The 18,423-nt window shown below is 40.0% G+C and overlaps 3 protein-coding genes across 5 annotated transcripts in view; 2 read left to right on the top strand and 1 right to left on the bottom strand.

The window, feature by feature from the left end:
• Positions 1–4,307, bottom strand: part of LOC103397888 (RNA-binding protein MEX3B-like) — a 9,677-nt gene extending 5,370 nt beyond the window's left edge. The window contains 6 exon segments of the mRNA XM_008336305.3: position 1; positions 3–149; positions 321–1,051; positions 1,616–1,661; positions 2,083–2,321; positions 3,160–4,307. The exon segment at position 1 is cut by the window's left edge and continues 5,370 nt beyond it. Of these exon segments, the coding sequence (XP_008334527.1) occupies position 1; positions 3–149; positions 321–1,051; positions 1,616–1,661; positions 2,083–2,321; positions 3,160–3,799 (1,804 nt within the window). The 5' untranslated portion in view covers positions 3,800–4,307.
• Positions 4,308–5,554: 1,247 nt separating this feature from the next.
• Positions 5,555–8,567, top strand: LOC103397889 (transmembrane emp24 domain-containing protein 7-like). 3 transcript variants are annotated; one of them, XM_008336306.3, is made up of 4 exons: positions 5,555–5,643; positions 5,944–6,149; positions 6,458–6,703; positions 7,340–8,567. In XM_008336306.3, exons 2-4 carry the CDS (start codon positions 5,988–5,990, stop codon positions 7,574–7,576), a joined length of 645 nt encoding a protein of 214 aa, XP_008334528.1. In that variant the 5' UTR covers positions 5,555–5,643; positions 5,944–5,987; the 3' UTR covers positions 7,577–8,567. The 3 variants fall into 3 exon arrangements, with proteins under 3 accessions (XP_008334528.1, XP_008334530.1, XP_008334529.1); XM_008336308.3 differs by having other exon boundaries at positions 5,596–5,629; XM_008336307.3 differs by lacking the exon at positions 5,555–5,643 and adding an exon at positions 5,671–5,805.
• Positions 8,568–9,812: 1,245 nt separating this feature from the next.
• On the top strand, positions 9,813–16,766 carry fem1c (fem-1 homolog c). The gene is made up of 6 exons (XM_008336309.3): positions 9,813–11,280; positions 13,044–13,213; positions 13,284–13,472; positions 13,566–14,077; positions 14,401–14,577; positions 14,850–16,766. The coding sequence occupies exons 1-6, from the start codon at positions 10,737–10,739 to the stop codon at positions 15,112–15,114; spliced, it is 1,857 nt and encodes a 618-aa protein (XP_008334531.1). The 5' UTR covers positions 9,813–10,736; the 3' UTR covers positions 15,115–16,766.
• The last annotated feature ends 1,657 nt before the right edge of the window (positions 16,767–18,423 follow it).

The raw sequence follows: 18,423 nt of genomic DNA, 5'->3' as shown, positions 1-18,423 counted from the left end.
AATGCCGAGCTGTAAGAGGGGAACTTTTGGCTGTCCAGGGCCCCGGCCGAACCAAAGGGGCCCCGGCGAACAAGCTGGGCTTGAGGGTGCTCCAGGGCTTCTGACCCAGAGAACGTAGGAGAAAGACGAGGCGTGCCAGGTTGACTGGTCTGGAGACAGTGAGGACAACAGATCTTAGATTACTCTATTCTCTCAAATCAAAAGAAATCTTTTTTAAAAAGTAAACCAATGCCTCCCTACTGACCTGTAGTTAATATAAGCAAATGTGAAATAAGAAATCTCAGATTTTTCTTTGAAATCTCCTGATGAATGTCACTGACCTGAGATTGGAAGCCATCAAAGGCTTGGAGAGGTTGGTGGTCCACAAAGGAGCTCCAGACATTTGGCTGAACAGCAGGGTGTGAAGTCTGGGCAGTGGAAATGGTTAACGGCTTAAATCCTGAAGAGGAGCTTCCTCCACCTCCCAGGCTGAGATGCTCCTCAGATCCTACAGAGAGACGACTCTCACCAAACCATAGAGCTGTGGTGCCGGTATTACTGTTGTTGTTGTTGATGTTGGCATTAAACTGACAGGTTGGGCTGAAGTCTGCCATCCGGTTCCTATTCCCACTGCCGTAGTAGGAATCAGCCGAGCTGGAGCTGCTGCCCAGTGAGCTGGAGCTGTCGTTTCGATAGTTGGAAGACATCCTGACAGCACTGTTAATATTGCTATTGACTTGCTGAGTACCATTGATACTCCCTGGCAACACGCTACCAGCACCTGCTGGTGATGTGCCTGCATGGAGCCACCCATCTTTTCCTAATCCCAGTGGTGTCAGCAAACTATCAAAGCTAACATCTGTCCCATTGTACTGAAAATCGTTGTTGTCTACCCCTGGAACCTCCATGGCCCCACCTGTGCCAGTACGGAGAGCAATGTGAGCCTCGATTTCCTCCCTCGCTCTGTCAACATTCTCCGGCATCCCAGTGACCTCAAATACAGGCTCTTTGTCCCGACTCGGCGTAACAATGTAGGTGTGGGTTTGCTGCTGGATTCGTTTGATGGTTGCACCTGAAAGATATGACCATGTCAGGATGCTGGCGCTTGAAAACAGTAAATAGCTACGCCTATTTTACCTTCCTTCCCATTTAAACAATGTTTTTTCTTCCTGCCTGTCTTCAGCCAAGCACGGACATTTCAGAACATGTCTTTAACATTAGTCAGTGGGCACAAGGACAAGTTAGAGTGTATAGTGTATAAAAGTATAAAAAATCAGTTATACACATCGACTTCCTTACCGTGGTCTTTGTCTTTTTCACTCCACTTGTATCGCTATTGACTTTTTCAGTTACCCCACCCCTCCAACCTAATGGCACATGGCTGAGAACAACTGCAGTGCAATTTACAAATCAACCTTAAAGGATTTGACGCAAATCAAGAATAATTTTAAACACTATTTTGAAAACTCTTGTGTGGCATGCAGAGGAACCAAATAAAAAGTTCACCATAATGTTGATCAGTTTGGTTATTTTAAGCCTCATTACATCTACAACTATGTATGTTCTACAGCAGGATGTTTGGTGGTTGGAGCAGACACAACACTCACCAGTATAATAAACAAAAAAGGGTACTTACCTTTGGGACCCACAACTAGCCCCACCACACGGTAAGGCACTCGAACCTGCAGGACAGAAATAAAATAATAATTATAAAATAGTTGAGACACAAGCGTTATAATAAGAAAAACAACATGTTATTGTGCTTAACTTTATAAAGTAAATATATAAATACATTCAATGTATCAGTTTCTTAATTTTCCTAAGGGATTAACAAAGTTCTATCTGTCTATCTATATATCACGAGAACGAGAAAGTACGGCAAAGAAAAAAAGCTTTGAAAAAATAAATTAATTTTCTAATTGTTATTCACTATGTTATTTAGTGAGTGCTCTAAGAAGACTATTTTTATGTTGCTGAAAGTCATCAATATTAACTGCCAGAGGGAAAAACATTAACAGACATTTATAGGAAGATACAATATAAATAAAAAAACATATGTAGGACTGAAAGAACTACACAATGCCTCATCCATAAGAGACCGACCTGAATGGTGGTCTGTCCAGGTAGAGTAGGCATGCCAGGACCAGTGACAGCAGTGAGAGGGCTCATCTTGTTACGGGATGCTCTGATGAGGGAGAAGTGTTCGGCTGCAGACAGAATCTCCCTCTTAGCCATTGCCACATCTTCTTTACGCCCTGTCACAACAAAGACGGGTTGCTCGCCTCTCACTGGAGTCTTTATGTAGGTGTTGGTCTTGGCTCGGAGTGCCTTGATCTTACAGCCTACACAAAAACCAAGAGATGTTAAAAAACACAGTTGTGTGCATTTGAAGCCTAATAGTTAATTGACCAAAAATATTTAAACTTTACTGGTCAACTAAAACAAAAGACAGGGTTAAATGTTACAGCTGCGTCTGTGGTTGCCCATTTGGAGCTCTTTGTTTTGTGATTTGTTTGGCAACGTACCTTTTTATCTGGACAGAATAATTTCGAAGCAAAGAACAGAGGGGTTGATTAAATTTAGTGAGGATGTTGTTTATGATTCCATGAACAAGTGAAAACATTTTGATGTTGATATGGATATTTAACCTCACGCCACCAAGTTGTAAATTTGTTAAGATTGAAAACAATCAAAGTTTGATTGTTTCCTTTTAGCCAAAACATTTTCAGGAGTGGGTCGGGCAACAAATAGCTACAGCTGATGTGGCAATGGTGACCACCACTGTGTTCTTCATCAAAGACAAAAGCAAAGCCTGAATTAGCTCGACTTGGTACGATTATAAGTAACGGCACACTTTCACAAACGCAAAAATGAACTATCCACCACATAGTCACGCCGACAAAAAAGTGCGACTCAGATAGAAGCGCTTGTTTATTTAAAAAAAAAACTGATGTAAACTTTTGCTGTAGAACAGGATGGTGGTGACCGAGTGCTAGGCTAACTGCTTAAAGCTAAGACAAACAGTTGAAGCTTAATGTGGTACAGGATTAAACATGTTAACTCTCATCACAAACATTAGAACCAATATTTTTATGATCAATATTGAATGATTATTGGACAAACATAATTTAGCTTAACTTTTAGCCCTTGCATCCAACCCTTACACACACAATAACTCACCCTGTCTACCCACAATCTCTGCGACGTGCTCGGAGCTCGGCACAGACACACACTCGGTGGTGTTGACGCTCTTTCTTCGAGTCAACAGCGACGGTTCGGTCTCGTATCCGGGCTCCGCGAACACGCCGGACGGCAGCATCGCCATGCCGCTAGACGATAGCAGGGCGCTGCCTCCACCGACTGCGGAATCGTCCTGCTTCCGTCCATTATAAAGCAACACTGTCTCGACATGCTCCATTCTAGAAGGTATCACGCAACCATTCAGCCCCGACGAGAGGTGTTTGTTATGGTGGGCCTGAGCCAGCAGCGAGCTGCCGGTGCAAACCGAGGAGGTGTCGACCGCAGCCCCTGGCTTCTCGTTTTCCGGCGCCGTTTTCACCTCTTCCCCCGAGTGTGTCTGGTGTACAGGCAGTGGTTTTAAGTCTAAAACCGTACCGAGAAGGCTAAAGTTAATTACCGATGGGAGTTGCTGCTGCTGTTGGTGATGGTGAAAGGACAGGCTATCGTCCACTTGTTCTGGGCTTTGGCTCTGAGTACCGTGGTGCTCATCAAGGCCAATACCGGCGAAAGCGTGCACCAGCGGCGATGGGACCTCGGACTCTCCTTCGTCAGCCTCAAGCAAAGAAGTGCTACTAGGCATAGCGATGCAGAGGTTGAAACAATGTTGCTAGTAAGTATTGATATGAGTAGGAAGTAAAAATGTACGTGAAATTGCAAATTAAGAAAACGCGACCAGCGCCTGTCGATTGATATGTGCAGCTTTTGTTTTGTCTTTCTTCCCATGCAGTCCTTCCAACACTGTGATCTCGCACTTTTCTTTCACGCGAGACTTTGCTTTTGGGTCAGCACTGCACTCACAAAAGTTAACACTTTTCCTCTTCCATTCCTTCATTATCATTCCATGTAGGTGAAACCAAATTTATTTATTTTTCATTATTAACAATAGTAAAAAAAGAACAATTACATAAGACCCTTCCCCCATCAATTTGGCTCTCCCAAAGAAGTCATTTTTTTAAATTAAATTCTCTCAATAGCCGGTATGTTTGATTATCATGTTTTTACATTAAAAGGGTTTCTGTGTTTTGATAACGACTATATGATGTGTTCTCTTGTATGCTTTCAATTGTGAGGTCAGGAAATTTAACATCAGCCTTGAAATTTCAAAAATAAAGAATCTTGTTGTTCTAGAAAACATGTAATTCACCTTGTATTATGTTATTTTACTCCACAGAGCATTACAAATAACATAGTAATAACAATAGTAGTAAATTCCTTTTATGATTATATATATATGAGGGTAAGACCAACAAGTAACATTGTAGAGAAAAACAGGTTTAACGTTTCTAAGTATTATATTTTCTTTTAGAAATTAATGCTTGCCATCATTATTGGAAAAAGTTTTTATTTAGAGGTTATATAGTTCGTCAAACCATCAATAAGCGTATGCCATCATGGTTACCCAAAGTTGCATTACAACTCCAGCCACGTTGAAGTGTATTGCATAATGATGTGTCGTTCGCGAATAATTTTCTTTCTTTCATATGACTCGTGACTCCCGAGTCATATGAAAGATTCGTGACTCGTGATTCCCGAGTCATATGAAACATTTGTTCATTTTGAACTCATGAATCACAAATTACAATCTGCAAACTAATCTTTCACTGTGAACTAACCTTTCATTGCAAACGAATCACTCTCTGTGAACTAATCTTTCGCTGTGAACGAATCATTCTCTGCGAAGTTATCTTTCGCTGTGAACAAATCTTTCGCCGTGAACTAATCTTTCGCTGCGAACTATTCACTATGAAGTTATCTTTCGCTGTGAACAAATCTTTCGCCGTGAACTAATCTTTCGCTGCGAATTCACTATGAACGAATCATTCTCAACGAATCATTCTCTGCGAAGTTATCTTTCGCTGTGAACAAATCTTTCGCCGTGAACTAATCTTTCGCTGCGAACTAATCACTATGAACTAATCATTCTCTGTGAACTAATCTTTCGCTTCGTTCTCGCAGATCCGTTCCATTTGTCACGTGACAGAGAGCTCTGGTCTCTTTTGCTCTCAATTATCTTCACATTGTGGTGTGTTTTTATTTCTTAGCTTTTCGCATGGTTTTAATTGCTAATGGCATTTTGTGTACTTTGTAGACTTTGTGAGCGGAAGCAAACCATGTTGCCTTTGGTATTTAGTGTCGGAGAACCGCAGCCTATTGAATGTAATGATTAGTTCAAGATTCGTTCACAACTCGTTCGTTTTACTGTTCGAGAGTCAAAGATTCGATAAAAAGAGTCTGTCTTCCCATCACTAGTATTGCACTAGCCAGTCTATCTTACTATGTGGCCGTGGTTCACGTGACCTCACATTCTTTATTCTAACCAATGAGAACGAGAGTATGAGCTGGGCTTTAATGGGTGAAAGCCAATCCAGTGTTACGTTTGTGACCGTCATTTAGGATTATTCACATCCGGGTGAGTTTTTCGAGGTGAGTCGCTAATGCTGACTGAGACGAAATAATTAATTTAGAAATATTGGTATTTTATTTTTAATATTATTTGCGCAAACACGAAGGCGGAGCTACTACATTAGAACACAATTTGTAGGGATAGGACATATTCTCGATGTGGCTTTTTATCACTTAATTAAGGTGAAGCAGCTAGCCCTTTAGCTTTTAGCTAATGATTGTCGCTATAAACTGTGCCCGACTTCGCTTTGTCACAATTTGTATTGTCAAACCACAATCCCTACTAGTTGAGTTTCACGCGTCGTTGTCTTATTTCCCCAGATCAGTCTTAGTTTTCGCTCTCAAGCTGTTGGCTCTCGGTGTTCATGATGTACGGATCCTTCCGGGTACTGCTGCAGGTCCTGTGGGCCCTGCTGCTCTGGGGCTGGGCTCTCGGCTCCGAGCTGACATTTGAGCTACCAGACAACGCCAAGCAGTGTTTCTACGAGGATATTATCATCGGAACTAAATGTACACTAGAATTCCAGGTACGTCTTGTCCACTTTCGCACCTCCAGGACAACCTGGCTGAAAGGCAACGTGACTTGTTCAAACCTCTATTAAGACGTTGCATTTTTTATGAAGAACCACTGTGACCGTGGTTATTACGTATTTTTGTTCAAGTAACCTTTAAAATTATTAAAGAAATACATTATCTACTATAACACTGTCCGTGTTATAGTTTTCTTTATTACATCAACAACTGTGACAATATATTTATTTTTATTTTGCCTGAAACATTGGTCTCTTGTGTACTTCATAGACTTTAATACAGTAATATACTGTTATCTTTCCAGGTAGTGACTGGTGGTCACTATGATGTGGATTGCCGATTGGAGGACGGGGATGGAAACATCCTGTATAAGGAGATGAAGAAGCAATATGACAGTTTTACCTTCACTGCATCCAAGAATGGCACCTACAAGTTCTGCTTCAGTAATGAGTTCTCTACCTTTACACACAAAACTGTATATTTCGACTTTCAGGTTGGAGAGGATCCTCCACTCTTCCCCAATGAGAACAGAGTCACTGCTCTGACCCAGGTGAGCAAGTCTGTGTCTTCAACCATATCCATATTAGTAGGTGTTTCACACTGACATTGTTCCATTTTTGCTTTATTGTTAAGGATACAAAATCCTTTCTCAAAACATTATATAGTGCAAGAAGATAATCAGAAATACTTAAATGATCCCCAGGGGTAAATTGTTGGAAGCTTTGATCCACACCTCTTCCTCTTCTTTATTGTTACAATTGCACTTTTAAGAAATATTTCTAGAACATTAACATTGAGGTTTTAATTTCCTGTACTATGTAATAACCCCAAGCAATTCCCAGCATAGCATCACGTCACTTCAAATGTGTTTAAGAAGTTTAACCGGCTGTTTAACTGAGTTTTGCTTAGGGGGTTCTCTACATTTTTGCAGTTGTTTTTTTCTTATCAGGTATTAACCAAAACATGTTCATTATTGCTAATTATAAATCATTAAGGTGTTCTTCAAACCTGCAACAAAAACATTTAAATATAATTGTAACTTTTATACCTGCCCCCAAACAAAATTAAATTAAAGGAATCTTAAACAATTCAAGATAGTGATATTCAAGTCAAACACATTTTTAATGTCATACACAAATCTTAGCTTTCATTGTATCTCTTTTTTTATGTATATATATATATATAGATGGAATCAGCTTGTGTGTCCATCCATGAGGCTCTGAAGTCTGTCATAGACTACCAGACACATTTCCGCCTCCGTGAGGCTCAGGGACGCAGTCGTGCAGAGGACCTGAACACTCGTGTTGCCTTCTGGTCTATTGGAGAAGCTATTATCCTCTTGGTGGTCAGCATCAGCCAGGTTGTTCTGCTGAGAAGCTTTTTCTCTGAAAGAAAGACCACTACAACACGTGTTGGATCGTAACATTCTCTGAGCTCTGAGATGGTAATTTTAACCTCCTCACGCATGGAGTTGGCTTGAATAGCAGTGCTGATCTAGAACGGTTTTATATCAAACTGCCAGATCTCACAATCTGACATGTCCTTTATTTTCATCACTGCTCTTCCAGGAAACTTCATGCAAAATGAGAATTATAAAAGAAAGGGTGTGGTTGAAATTCGGACAAAAAGTTAAATGGAGAAAAAAAAAACCCAGAAGAAGTCTCAAGTTGATTGTAAATATTTGTATTCGAAGCAGTTAAAACATCTGGCCATTCAGGCAAACCTTTAAACTTTGAGTATTTGAAATAATTTTGTTTTTACATTGTTTTTGTTCTTTTTTTGCACCCATTATATCATATACCTTAATTCTGTTCAACATTCAGCCCATATGCTGTACTGAAATAAGTAGACAACAAAGAAATTATGGGTTCTGTTGGGTATTTTTCTACCTGCAAAACATTTAGGTTTATATCCTTTAAAATAACATTATTTGTTAGAAAACAAAATAATTCTCATGCCTTTCTTGTTATTAAACCTGGTTTTATCCGGTGGTAATGACCAGGTATTGTCTTTGCATTTACTGGTTTTGCCATTTTAAATAAGTCATTTACAGTGGTAATGCTGTGAATTGTAAGGTCTCTTTAATATTAAGCTGATTTTATACTTTGTGAGGGTGAACCCATATGATGTTTGAAAAAGTAACATTTTGTCAAATATGTTGCCTATAGTTCATTGAACAAAAATATTATCAAATTGTTATTCCCAGTTTTTCATGTTCTACCTAGTGCTGTCTAGCAAGTGCAACAACCTATTTATGTTTTTGTCTATTTGGGGTTTTAAAAAGTTCTTGTGAACATTCATGTGGGTTTTCTTTGCGAAATACTGCTTGAATATAAGGATTCTCGAAACTTTTGAGTTCTTGTTGTAATTTTGAATTAGACCAGTTTAAAAATGACAATGTTTTACAAATCAAATTTGTTTTGTATTTTTATTGATTTTAATATTATGATCTTGATTTGGGTAATTATTTTCTAGTATGTTTCATAAGGAACTATGAACATACAGTACAACACCCAAAAGTCAAAAGAAGCTTTAAAACGTTGTAGTGTCTTGTTCTTATATTAATGTAATACACACAGTAAAAAAACACATACACCAGTTAATATGGAATTAATCAAGTCCCCCTTTAAAATGACTAAAATTTAAGGAGCACTTCATCTTTTACTGTGGAGCTTTAAGTAACCTGAAGTTCCATGTTGTGCCTAAGTGTCACCCTATGCCTGGATAGAAGCTTGCATTCTGATGCAACTTTTTAAAGGGGTTATTTTAAGTCTTTAATTGCATGTTCAGGTAAGTTTATATAACATTCACAAATTATTTTTTACATAATTTCTGCCATCAACGTAACAAATGTTTTAAATTAATAACAATGTGCCTTCAACTTTTAATTACACATGATAACTGCAATGTGGCTCGCAACATTTATGCAAGTAAGTTGTATTATTTAACGAACGATACGAAATGAGCCAAACAATATGCTTGTAAAGTTTACATACAAACTTAAACGTTTGTCTTTATTGGAACAAGGGCCAAATGGCTTATATGATGGCAGCCAGATATTTGTATGTTCCGTGATACAAAGCGCTTGAAGCTGAAGCGTCATTTCTGACCCTGCATTTCATGTTCTCAACCTGCAGGGAGTGATAGAGTCAAGGTCCTGTCAACTGCAGCGGTAGATTAGTGACGTAAAACATTGTGTCACCCTGGCAGATTTACGAGCTTTATGATTACGAATATTATTATTGTGGTGATTATTATTATTTAAATTAGCAATTTGAGATTAAGTGTAAAAAGGTTATTTTTAGAAATTGTGTTATTCTTCCTACTAACAGATTAAAAACATTTTAAAATATAACACACAAGTCAATAAAACTGCATAAAAATGTTTTTAAAAATAAACGCAAATATGGAAAAATATACAATTTAGGAAATCTATAATAGAACTAATGAGAATGAGTTAGTGAGAAAAATACACTACAGAGTACATTACACACAAAATATAAGACTACGGATATTTAATAATCATGCAAACAAAACGCAGAAAATGGTGAAAAAATATTGGATTTTTGTAGCCACTGGTTTTTTATTTATTTAGGTGAGAACAGACACACACAGTCGCCCTCAATTTAAGACGATGACAAGAATTGACACTGGAAAAGTAAGACAAAACCAGGCCGTGATTTTCGGGAAGACACGAGGAAGGCGGACCGCTTAATGTTTTTATTGCATTTTGATTGGTTGAGCAGCGCTGCATTTGCTCTGTGATTAGTTGTTAAAATGCCAATCTTTGGCTCTGCCAGAGAAAACCACTGCGTTGCGTTTGTGATTTCACAGAAAGTCAGTCGTGATCCAGTTGAGCCGTGGGTGGATAGAGAGAGCCTTCCCCTGTTTACCTTCATCCGAGCTGAGATAACCGCGTTACCAGTGCCTACTTGGTTTATTGTTCTTCGTTGTTTTTTCGGGATAAGGTTTGTCCATTTATTCCCTGGTGTGTTTGTGGAGATAGGACGCCCTGGATGTCAGGGATTCCCCCAAACTGAAGAGCGACCGTCATTTCTCAGGCTAAGCTAGCAGGCAGCCAGCCACACGGCCAAACGGGTGGGGGTGGATTTCTACATTTCGGCCCACGGAAAGTGAATTTAAATGACGTGAGGAGCGTGTGTTGGAACAATGACGAGCAGAGTACGTGGATGTAATGGTGGAGAGTCGGTAGAAAGTGAAGAAATGGCCGTGGATGAGAATTTTTAAAGAGGTGTAAAGTGTTTTCAGCTAAGCGACGCTAGTTACTTAGCTTTAACTGATAAGGAAGTTTAGCCTCATTGCTAACTCTGACCAATGCTTGACTAAAGGTCGCCTTAAACGCGTTTGTTACAAAGTTAATTATCCGTACAACGGGCCGATTATGGTGGTTTACGAAAATGGAGGTTCATAATGTTAACATATCCTTGTGACTTTTAAACCAAAAACCAGTGTCAGTCATAAAGTGTAAGCTTGTAAACAAAGAGTTAGGAGCTCCACCTGTTCACAGCGACGTCACACCTCGAGGTACTGTCCGAATATTGTATCAAAACTCACCCAGTGAAATGGATTTAAAGACGGCAGTATTTAATGCAGCAAGGGACGGTAAACTTCGGTTGCTGCAGAAACTCCTGGAGAACAAAGATGGACATGAAGTGACAAAGATAATTGGCGAGAAAACAAACGGGGCCACGCCGCTCCTGATGGCCGCCCGTTACGGCCACCTGGACTTGGTGGAATATCTGCTGGAGTGCTGCTGCGCACCTGTGGAGGTAGGTGGTTCAGTGAACTTTGATGGAGAGACCATAGAGGGGGCTCCACCGCTTTGGGCTGCCTCGGCAGCGGGACACCTAAAGGTAGTCCAGTCTCTGCTGGGCCATGGTGCTTCAGTCAACAGCACAACCCTGACCAACTCCACACCACTGAGGGCAGCCTGCTTTGACGGACACCTGGACATTGTGAAATATCTGGTGGAGCACAAGGCTGACCTGGAGGTAGCCAACCGACATGGTCACACATGCCTGATGATTTCCTGCTACAAGGGACACAAGGAGATAGCTCAATACCTGCTCGAGAAAGGTGCAGATGTCAACCGGAAAAGTGTTAAAGGTCAGTGAACAACTGTGGCACGATTGTGGATGTAAATATACAACTGAGGAACTTAAGCTAAATTTGATATGCTCCCTATCCTTCGACCACTTTCTAGCCCAGTGATGCCCAACCACTGTGCCGTGCCACAATAGTGTGTCATGAGAGATCGGTATGTGTACGATTTAAAAAATAAAAAATGATTTAATCAAATTTTACTTAATGTGGTATGAAAACAATTTTTTTCATATTGCAGCTAATTTGATTTTGTTCATCTATGTCTCCGGTACTGGCAGAAGATGAAAAAAAACTAAATTCCTGTTGAGTAAATTGGTTGTTAATGGAAAGGAGTAGAACATTTTATTTCATTACATTTTATCTTTATTTCAATTTGTGTGGTCTGGTTAGAGATTTTTGTAATGTAGTATTTACAAATATTTGCTAGGGGTCAAAATAAAAAGGGAAATACTGTTGTAGCCTATTAGTTAAAGAAATGCTTATAGTTTGTTAGCAGGCAAGCTAATCACCCCCCTGTAAAAATATGACAGTGCCATTATTTAAAATGCAGATTGGTACATGAATAATGCTATGACATTATATAATCTTATTAAACAATGCCACAATAAATGATGGCAGCAGCAAACTTCATTGACACAGCTGTTTTGTCTGATTTGAATCTTGATTGTCAAATGTTGGCTTTAAGAGGGGGAAAAAGACTACTGCTTCTACTGCTACTGATAATCCAATGACTGCCTTTCTACCAGACAAGAGATTACCCTTAACAAGAACAGAGTTTACTGTAAACAAGTTTTTTTAGATTATTTCTATCCTGTAGGACCTATAAGAGTTCACCCAGAATAATGTTCATTATTGGATTGGCAAATAAGTATTTTCTTGACTTGTTGTTTAAAAGTACACAGCATAGAAGCAGACAACACAGCCATCATGTGGGGGGTATTTAAACCTCTGGGCTTTAGCATCTGGTCGACATACACCTCACAGCAACATATTTCTAAGCTTTGTTATGTCGCTTAAACAAGACAGACATTGTAGGGAGTAAATGTGTTTTTTTTTTTTACTCGACAAAAAGACAGGTTTGCAGTAATTGTGCATGTCAGGTTTGCCTGGTTTAGTCAGTGTTGTTCTCTGAAAATGTGATCTGTATGCCAATGGCTTTATGGGCACAGCCAGGGTTCTATTGTGTCTGCGAACATCCAGACCAAAAATTAGCTTCATTTTGTGACTGGCTATACCTTCATTTGACAACAATTAGGATTTTAAGTGAATTTAAATGGAATTGTTTCAGTTGTAAACTTAAAAAATTGCACATGTTTGTAAGCGTTAATTTTACATGTTGCTTGTTTGTGATTGAGAATCCTGTATTTCAAGAGATGCTTTAACTAAGAGTTTGTTGACAATGTAGGTAACAGAGATATACACACCAAATATTTTAGAAAAAATGTTATAGCTCCAAAATAAATAATTTAAGGATTCTGCAACATCCTGGAAAACCTGAAGGTTGAATGACCAATATTCCAGTCATAGAAAATCTGTGCAATATTGGGAATACAATGTCCTGGAAAGTTCAAGTTTTCCTGGACAATTATATTTCCTCCATCTGCACTGTAAGTGAATGAAAATGGACTAAAAGTTTTGTAGTGTTGTCACCTTGTCTCCAATGGGCAACATTGAAGTACATCAGCATGTGTTTGCCAAGACTTTCACTACCATCATTATTACATTTTCTTGTAAAGGCTGATTATTTGCCTTGTCGGTCTTCACAGGAAACACAGCCCTCCATGACTGTGCAGAGTCAGGCAGTCTAGAAATCATGAGGATGTTACTCAAGTTTGGAGCTTCCATGGAGCAGGATGGCTATGGCATGACACCACTTCTCTCTGCCAGTGTCACGGGTCACACCAACATAGTAGACTATCTGACAACACATCAGCAGGTCAGGTTCTGCCATTTGAGTTTATCTGTGAAGAAGTCTGTTTCGACTTTAAATATATTTAAATTCACAGACAAGCCACAGGGAGCGGATAGATGCCCTGGAGCTGTTGGGAGCCACATTTGTTGACAAAAAGAGAGATTTACTCGGAGCTCTGAAATACTGGAAGAGAGCAATGGACCTCAGATACATAGACAGTAACAGCATTGTCCATAAACCTGAACCCAAGCAGCTAATCATGGCCTATGACTACGCCCGAGAGGTGAGTCCATCTTTTCTGTGCTGATGGAGTTTGGTGATAGAAAATTGCATGTTTAAATACACCTCCCATTTTTCTTCCTCCTTTTCTTCCAAGGTGACAAATGGAGAAGAGCTGGACGGCTTAATTTCCGACCCAGATGAGATGCGGATGCAGGCTTTGCTAATCCGAGAGAGAATCCTTGGCCCACAACATCCAGACACATCTTATTACATCCGCTATCGAGGTGCGGTCTATGCAGACTCTGGGAATTTTGAGCGCTGCATTAATCTGTGGAAGTATGCACTGGACATGCAGCAGGGCAATCTGGATCCCCTCAGCCCCATGACTGCCTCCAGCCTGCTCTCCTTTGCTGAGCTCTTCTCCTTCATGCTGCAGGACAGAGCCAAAGGGCTGTTGGGGACGTCTGTGTCATTTGAGGACTTGATGGGAATCCTGTCCAAGAGCGTGTTAGAGATTGAGCGAGCAGGCAGGCAAAATGGACAAACGCCTTCTGACCCCGCACAGCTGAGCAAGGCACTGTCAATCATTCTGCACCTCATTTGTCTATTGGAGAAGGTGCCTTGTACTACAGAGCAAGATCACTTCAAGAAGGAAACAATCTATAGGTGTGTTCCTGGTTGTTTCATTTACTTTTGTAACAATTGCTATTCAGAATGTTTTTTGTTTCCTTCAATGTTTTTGTTCTGTTCCTGTTTTTATGTATGACCTCCCATTCAAGGTCTCATATGTATTACTCTGTTTTTCTTTCACTGCTTTTACTCAGAGGCCTTTGCAAATTTGTTAATGATTCTAATGCCCAAAGCTCATCATTTGGTTAAATTACAGCAGATGTCCTCATTATGATAGAAGATGCTCCTGTAATGTTTGTCGTTCATTCTCACATTCCTATTTTCCGACTGACAAAGTAAACACATTTCCATCTCTTCAGGTTCCTGAAGCTTCAGCCATGTGGTAAGAGCGGCTACAGTCCATTACATCTGGCAGTGGATCGGAACACCACGTGTGTGGGTCGCTATCCTGTCTGTAAATTCCCCTCCCTTACTGTCGCTTCCATCCTCCTGGAGTGTGGGGCAGATGTTAACTGTCGGGATGAAGATGGTAACAGGTCTGTTCCGTCTCAATCATAACTCAATATTTATTCTGTAGTCTCTAATTTTACTGTTCATTGCCCTTTGTTGTGTATAAATGACAGTGTGCTAATATGAGGTAAAATCTTTCTGTATAAGAATGAAAAATCCTATTGTACCAGAGCAAACCAACCAACCAATACCACAGGTTGAGATATTTCCCTGTATCATGTTATATCATTTTTTGTTTAATTTTTACAGAATATATAAATATAAATACAAATAAAAATCTGCATTCTTTTCCCACCAGCCCTCTCCACATAGCCGCATCAAACGGTCACCCTGACATCATGAACTTGCTCATTTCCGGTGGGACTCACTTCGACAGCACTAACGCCTTCCAACAAACCGCCTGTGACCTCCTGGATGAGAAGGAGTTGGCCAGGAATGTCATCCAGCCCATAAACCACACCACGTTGCAGTGCCTCGCCGCCAGGGTTATCATTAAGCATGGCCTGGAATACCAGGGAAACATCCCTGAGAAACTGGAGTCCTTTGTCCTGCTCCACAGATAATGATTGTGAAGGAGCAGAGGCTAAAGATTGAATGGCTGGATGGATGGATTCAGGAGGTGGTGTTCTTACGTCACAGAGCATATGAGATTCAATACCTGACTCTCTTCAGGTGTGATGAAATAAGAAACCAAACCATTTTTTTAGGGTGAGCATTTGCAAATCAGAAGTATTTGAAGAGCGTAAATCCGATTGTCCATGTGCACAAAATGTCCTCAGTCAACCAGTGCAATGTGGAGAAATGTGAATTAAACAGAGAGAGGAGACACTGTCCTCCTCCTTTGTGCTGTTTGATGCAGCTGCATCACTCTGGGATCTGAGATGTATTCGGAGTGAACTGCAACATGGAACAAACCAATGTATATTTGAACTGAGCAAAGGGTTACTGTGTTTTTATGCTTTAGAAAACATAATTTTTTTGCATATTCCACAATGCTATTTATTGAATGAAACTTGAGAGATTTTTCTCCATGCTGGCTCCAAATCTGGCCTCAACTTTGCCGTTTCTTTCTTCTCAGAGCAAGGATTAAGGTATTTCTACACATGCTGGGACTTCAGGTTAGGTTTTTGTTTTTTGGTCACTGTTGCCAACAGTCATGGGCCCCTTCCTCAGTCATCAGTAGTTATTGTTTTTTTTGTTGTTGTTGTTTTTTGTATTTTACAGTGAACATAGTCATTGTCATGCAAATCTGGAAATCAGCCAGTGGTGTGGATCTGTCATTTGTTATTAGTCCCACTCTGGTGTAAAACAAAAAGCTTTATGAGAAGGGTTAATGTGTGTGTGAATACCGCAAGTGCTTTATACTTCCTATGCACAGGCTATGCTGTTGTAAAGAGAGACTGTGCTGTGTATTCTGTACTCGCACCTGTCTGTGCAATATCTCCCATAAGTTTTTGTGTTTACCTCATCGCTGCCGTTTTCCTCTAGTATCTGGCTGCTTCACTCACTGAAGGTGGAGATACAAATTCATGAAGTGTGAATGGGTTTTTTTGGGGGGGTGGGGGGATTACACAAACCTTTGAGGACAACTGTGTGGTGGAGTGGAAATTCCAAATTGCACGACTGCCACTGAAACACCACACTGGCAAAACTTTAACCATCCACAACCGTTGATGTGTGCATGCCTGTCAACAGAAGTTACCTCCCAATGTTCAGACACAGTCAAACTATAGATGCCATTCAATGATCAAAAGGAGAACTCTGTATTTGGACGCTGTCATCATCGACCCACTGTGCATGTGCAGCAGCATTGTGACCAACTAATTCTTCATAACAAGTCATAGACTAGACCTGATCTAGGAAATATCTGCTTGCGTTGTACAACAGTCATCCAAGTGTACTGTATGGAAGCCAAAGGCACAAATGAGAGGGAGAAAGTGTCGACGTACGGAATAGTACAGCTTTGTGATCTTTGTTTGCACATTAGCATTAGATGTCTGGATTAAAAAAGGGCTTTTTCATAATCCGAAGGATTTCACATCTCAGTTTATTCAACCTGACAGTTGTAAACCAGACATGGGGAATGTGTGAAGACTCCCAGGACAACTTGACTTAAATCTGCACTTTACCACAGCGGAGTTGAAATTGATTTGATATGCCATTAATCAAGCTCATGTCTTAATAACAGTTCGACAATAAACCCATGTTGCACTTGTCTCTTTGTCCAAATGTCATTTTTGGCCTTGTTTTATTTGAAAGGCTTTTTTCTAGTGTTGTTGTGAAGCATTGTCACCTAAATCTTAGTTGGGATAAAATATGGGAAATGTTTTAGTTCCTTCCTTACAGTTACCTATCATCTGGTCTGTGTGTTATTTTTATTTAAAGTTGGAAAGTGGAGATTGTGCTTAAAAAGTGAAGCTGTCATTTTTTTTTTTGTTTGTTTGTTTGTTTGTTTGTTTGTTTGTTTTGGTGCTTTTAGGACCTTTGGAATTGGTTAGCTGATTAGAAAGAAAATCTAAACCTAAAACTCACTAAAAGGAATCACAGATGAGAATATTTATTTCATTTAGAGATGTGTATATATATATAGATACAGATACAGTGGATTGTTATTTTATATTTTTTATTTAATATATCTATCCCTTTAGTGAGTGAAAAATATAGGTTTACATATTTTTCTCTCTTAGCTACAGTTTATGTACAGTAGATATACATATATTTCTAATCCGTTTACTTTTTAGATTACAAAAGTAAATGAAGAAAATGGCAAAACACTCAATTTCAAGCATGCAGCTAATCTATTGGCTGAACTTCTCACATGACAAGATTCCTATTCACATGCTTCCAATAGAGCCTACAGGAACAGCTTAGTGTTGAGCAGCTTACACACAAGGACACATCGACATGTAGACCACCACAGACTGGGGGTCAAACTCTAAAATGCACAGCCTTTCCATCTTAAAGTTGCAAACTCACAACCCAGACTCAGGAATGCTGTCACTACCAAAAGTGAACATTCAATCTTCCGGTTTCTCTGGAACTCAGGCTCCGAATGCTGCTTATAAAGCAGATACTCCAGTGAGTGGTGGCCTCCTTCCAGACACTTAAAGTCTGTCTGCACTGAGGATCTCTTCAGACAGAAATATCTCCATCTGAGCCTCTTAATCTCATGCTGGAAGCCTGTGCGCCCTCAACTATATTCAGTAATTTAGTAGCAGGAACTACCCATTATGTTCTATTACTGTAAATGAAACAGGATGATGGGGAGAAAAGTCACATGAGTGTTGGGAGGCTTTCCAGATAGGTGGTTCAAGATGCTGTTCCACTTTTTAAAAAAATGAATCCCTATAACTTGCTATTACATTGTTATCAGTGCATTAACATGTGACTAAAGATGGAAACGGAAGAGGGAACAGAGTTGCCACCAAGTCCTTCCTGTCATGTAGAGATCACTGTAGTGCTCTTAGTGATGTGTGACAGGGAGGCGTGAGCAGAGGAGTCCTTCATGTTACTGCAATCTGCAGTGTGAAATCCAAATTATGTATGAAAATACAGGGTGGTGGTCTGCCTGCTTGGCAGTGTCACTTGTGGTGCCAACTTACCTCAAGGGTGATTTCCTTGGTATGATCACGGGGTGGAGATTTGGGCTGTGGCAGGGGAATTATTGGGGGTCATCCTTATACTTACCTTCAGGGTAAGGGAAGGGGCTGAGGTAAGGGATGGGGTGGAATAGAGTGGCTTACTGGACTATGGCTTTTCCTGATTAGTTGGTTGTTTTTATAAATGGACTCTCTCACTGTAAGACACATTTTCAGTAGTGGACCTTGGGGTCATCGAGTGTTTCGGCCATTATCACTAGACACTCTCCCCCT

The sequence above is a fragment of the Cynoglossus semilaevis genome, chromosome Z (genome assembly GCF_000523025.1).
Source record: "Cynoglossus semilaevis isolate Cse_v1.0 chromosome Z, Cse_v1.0, whole genome shotgun sequence".
Taxonomy (NCBI): Eukaryota; Metazoa; Chordata; class Actinopteri; order Pleuronectiformes; family Cynoglossidae; genus Cynoglossus; species Cynoglossus semilaevis.
This window is presented reverse-complemented; position numbering and strand designations above follow the sequence as displayed.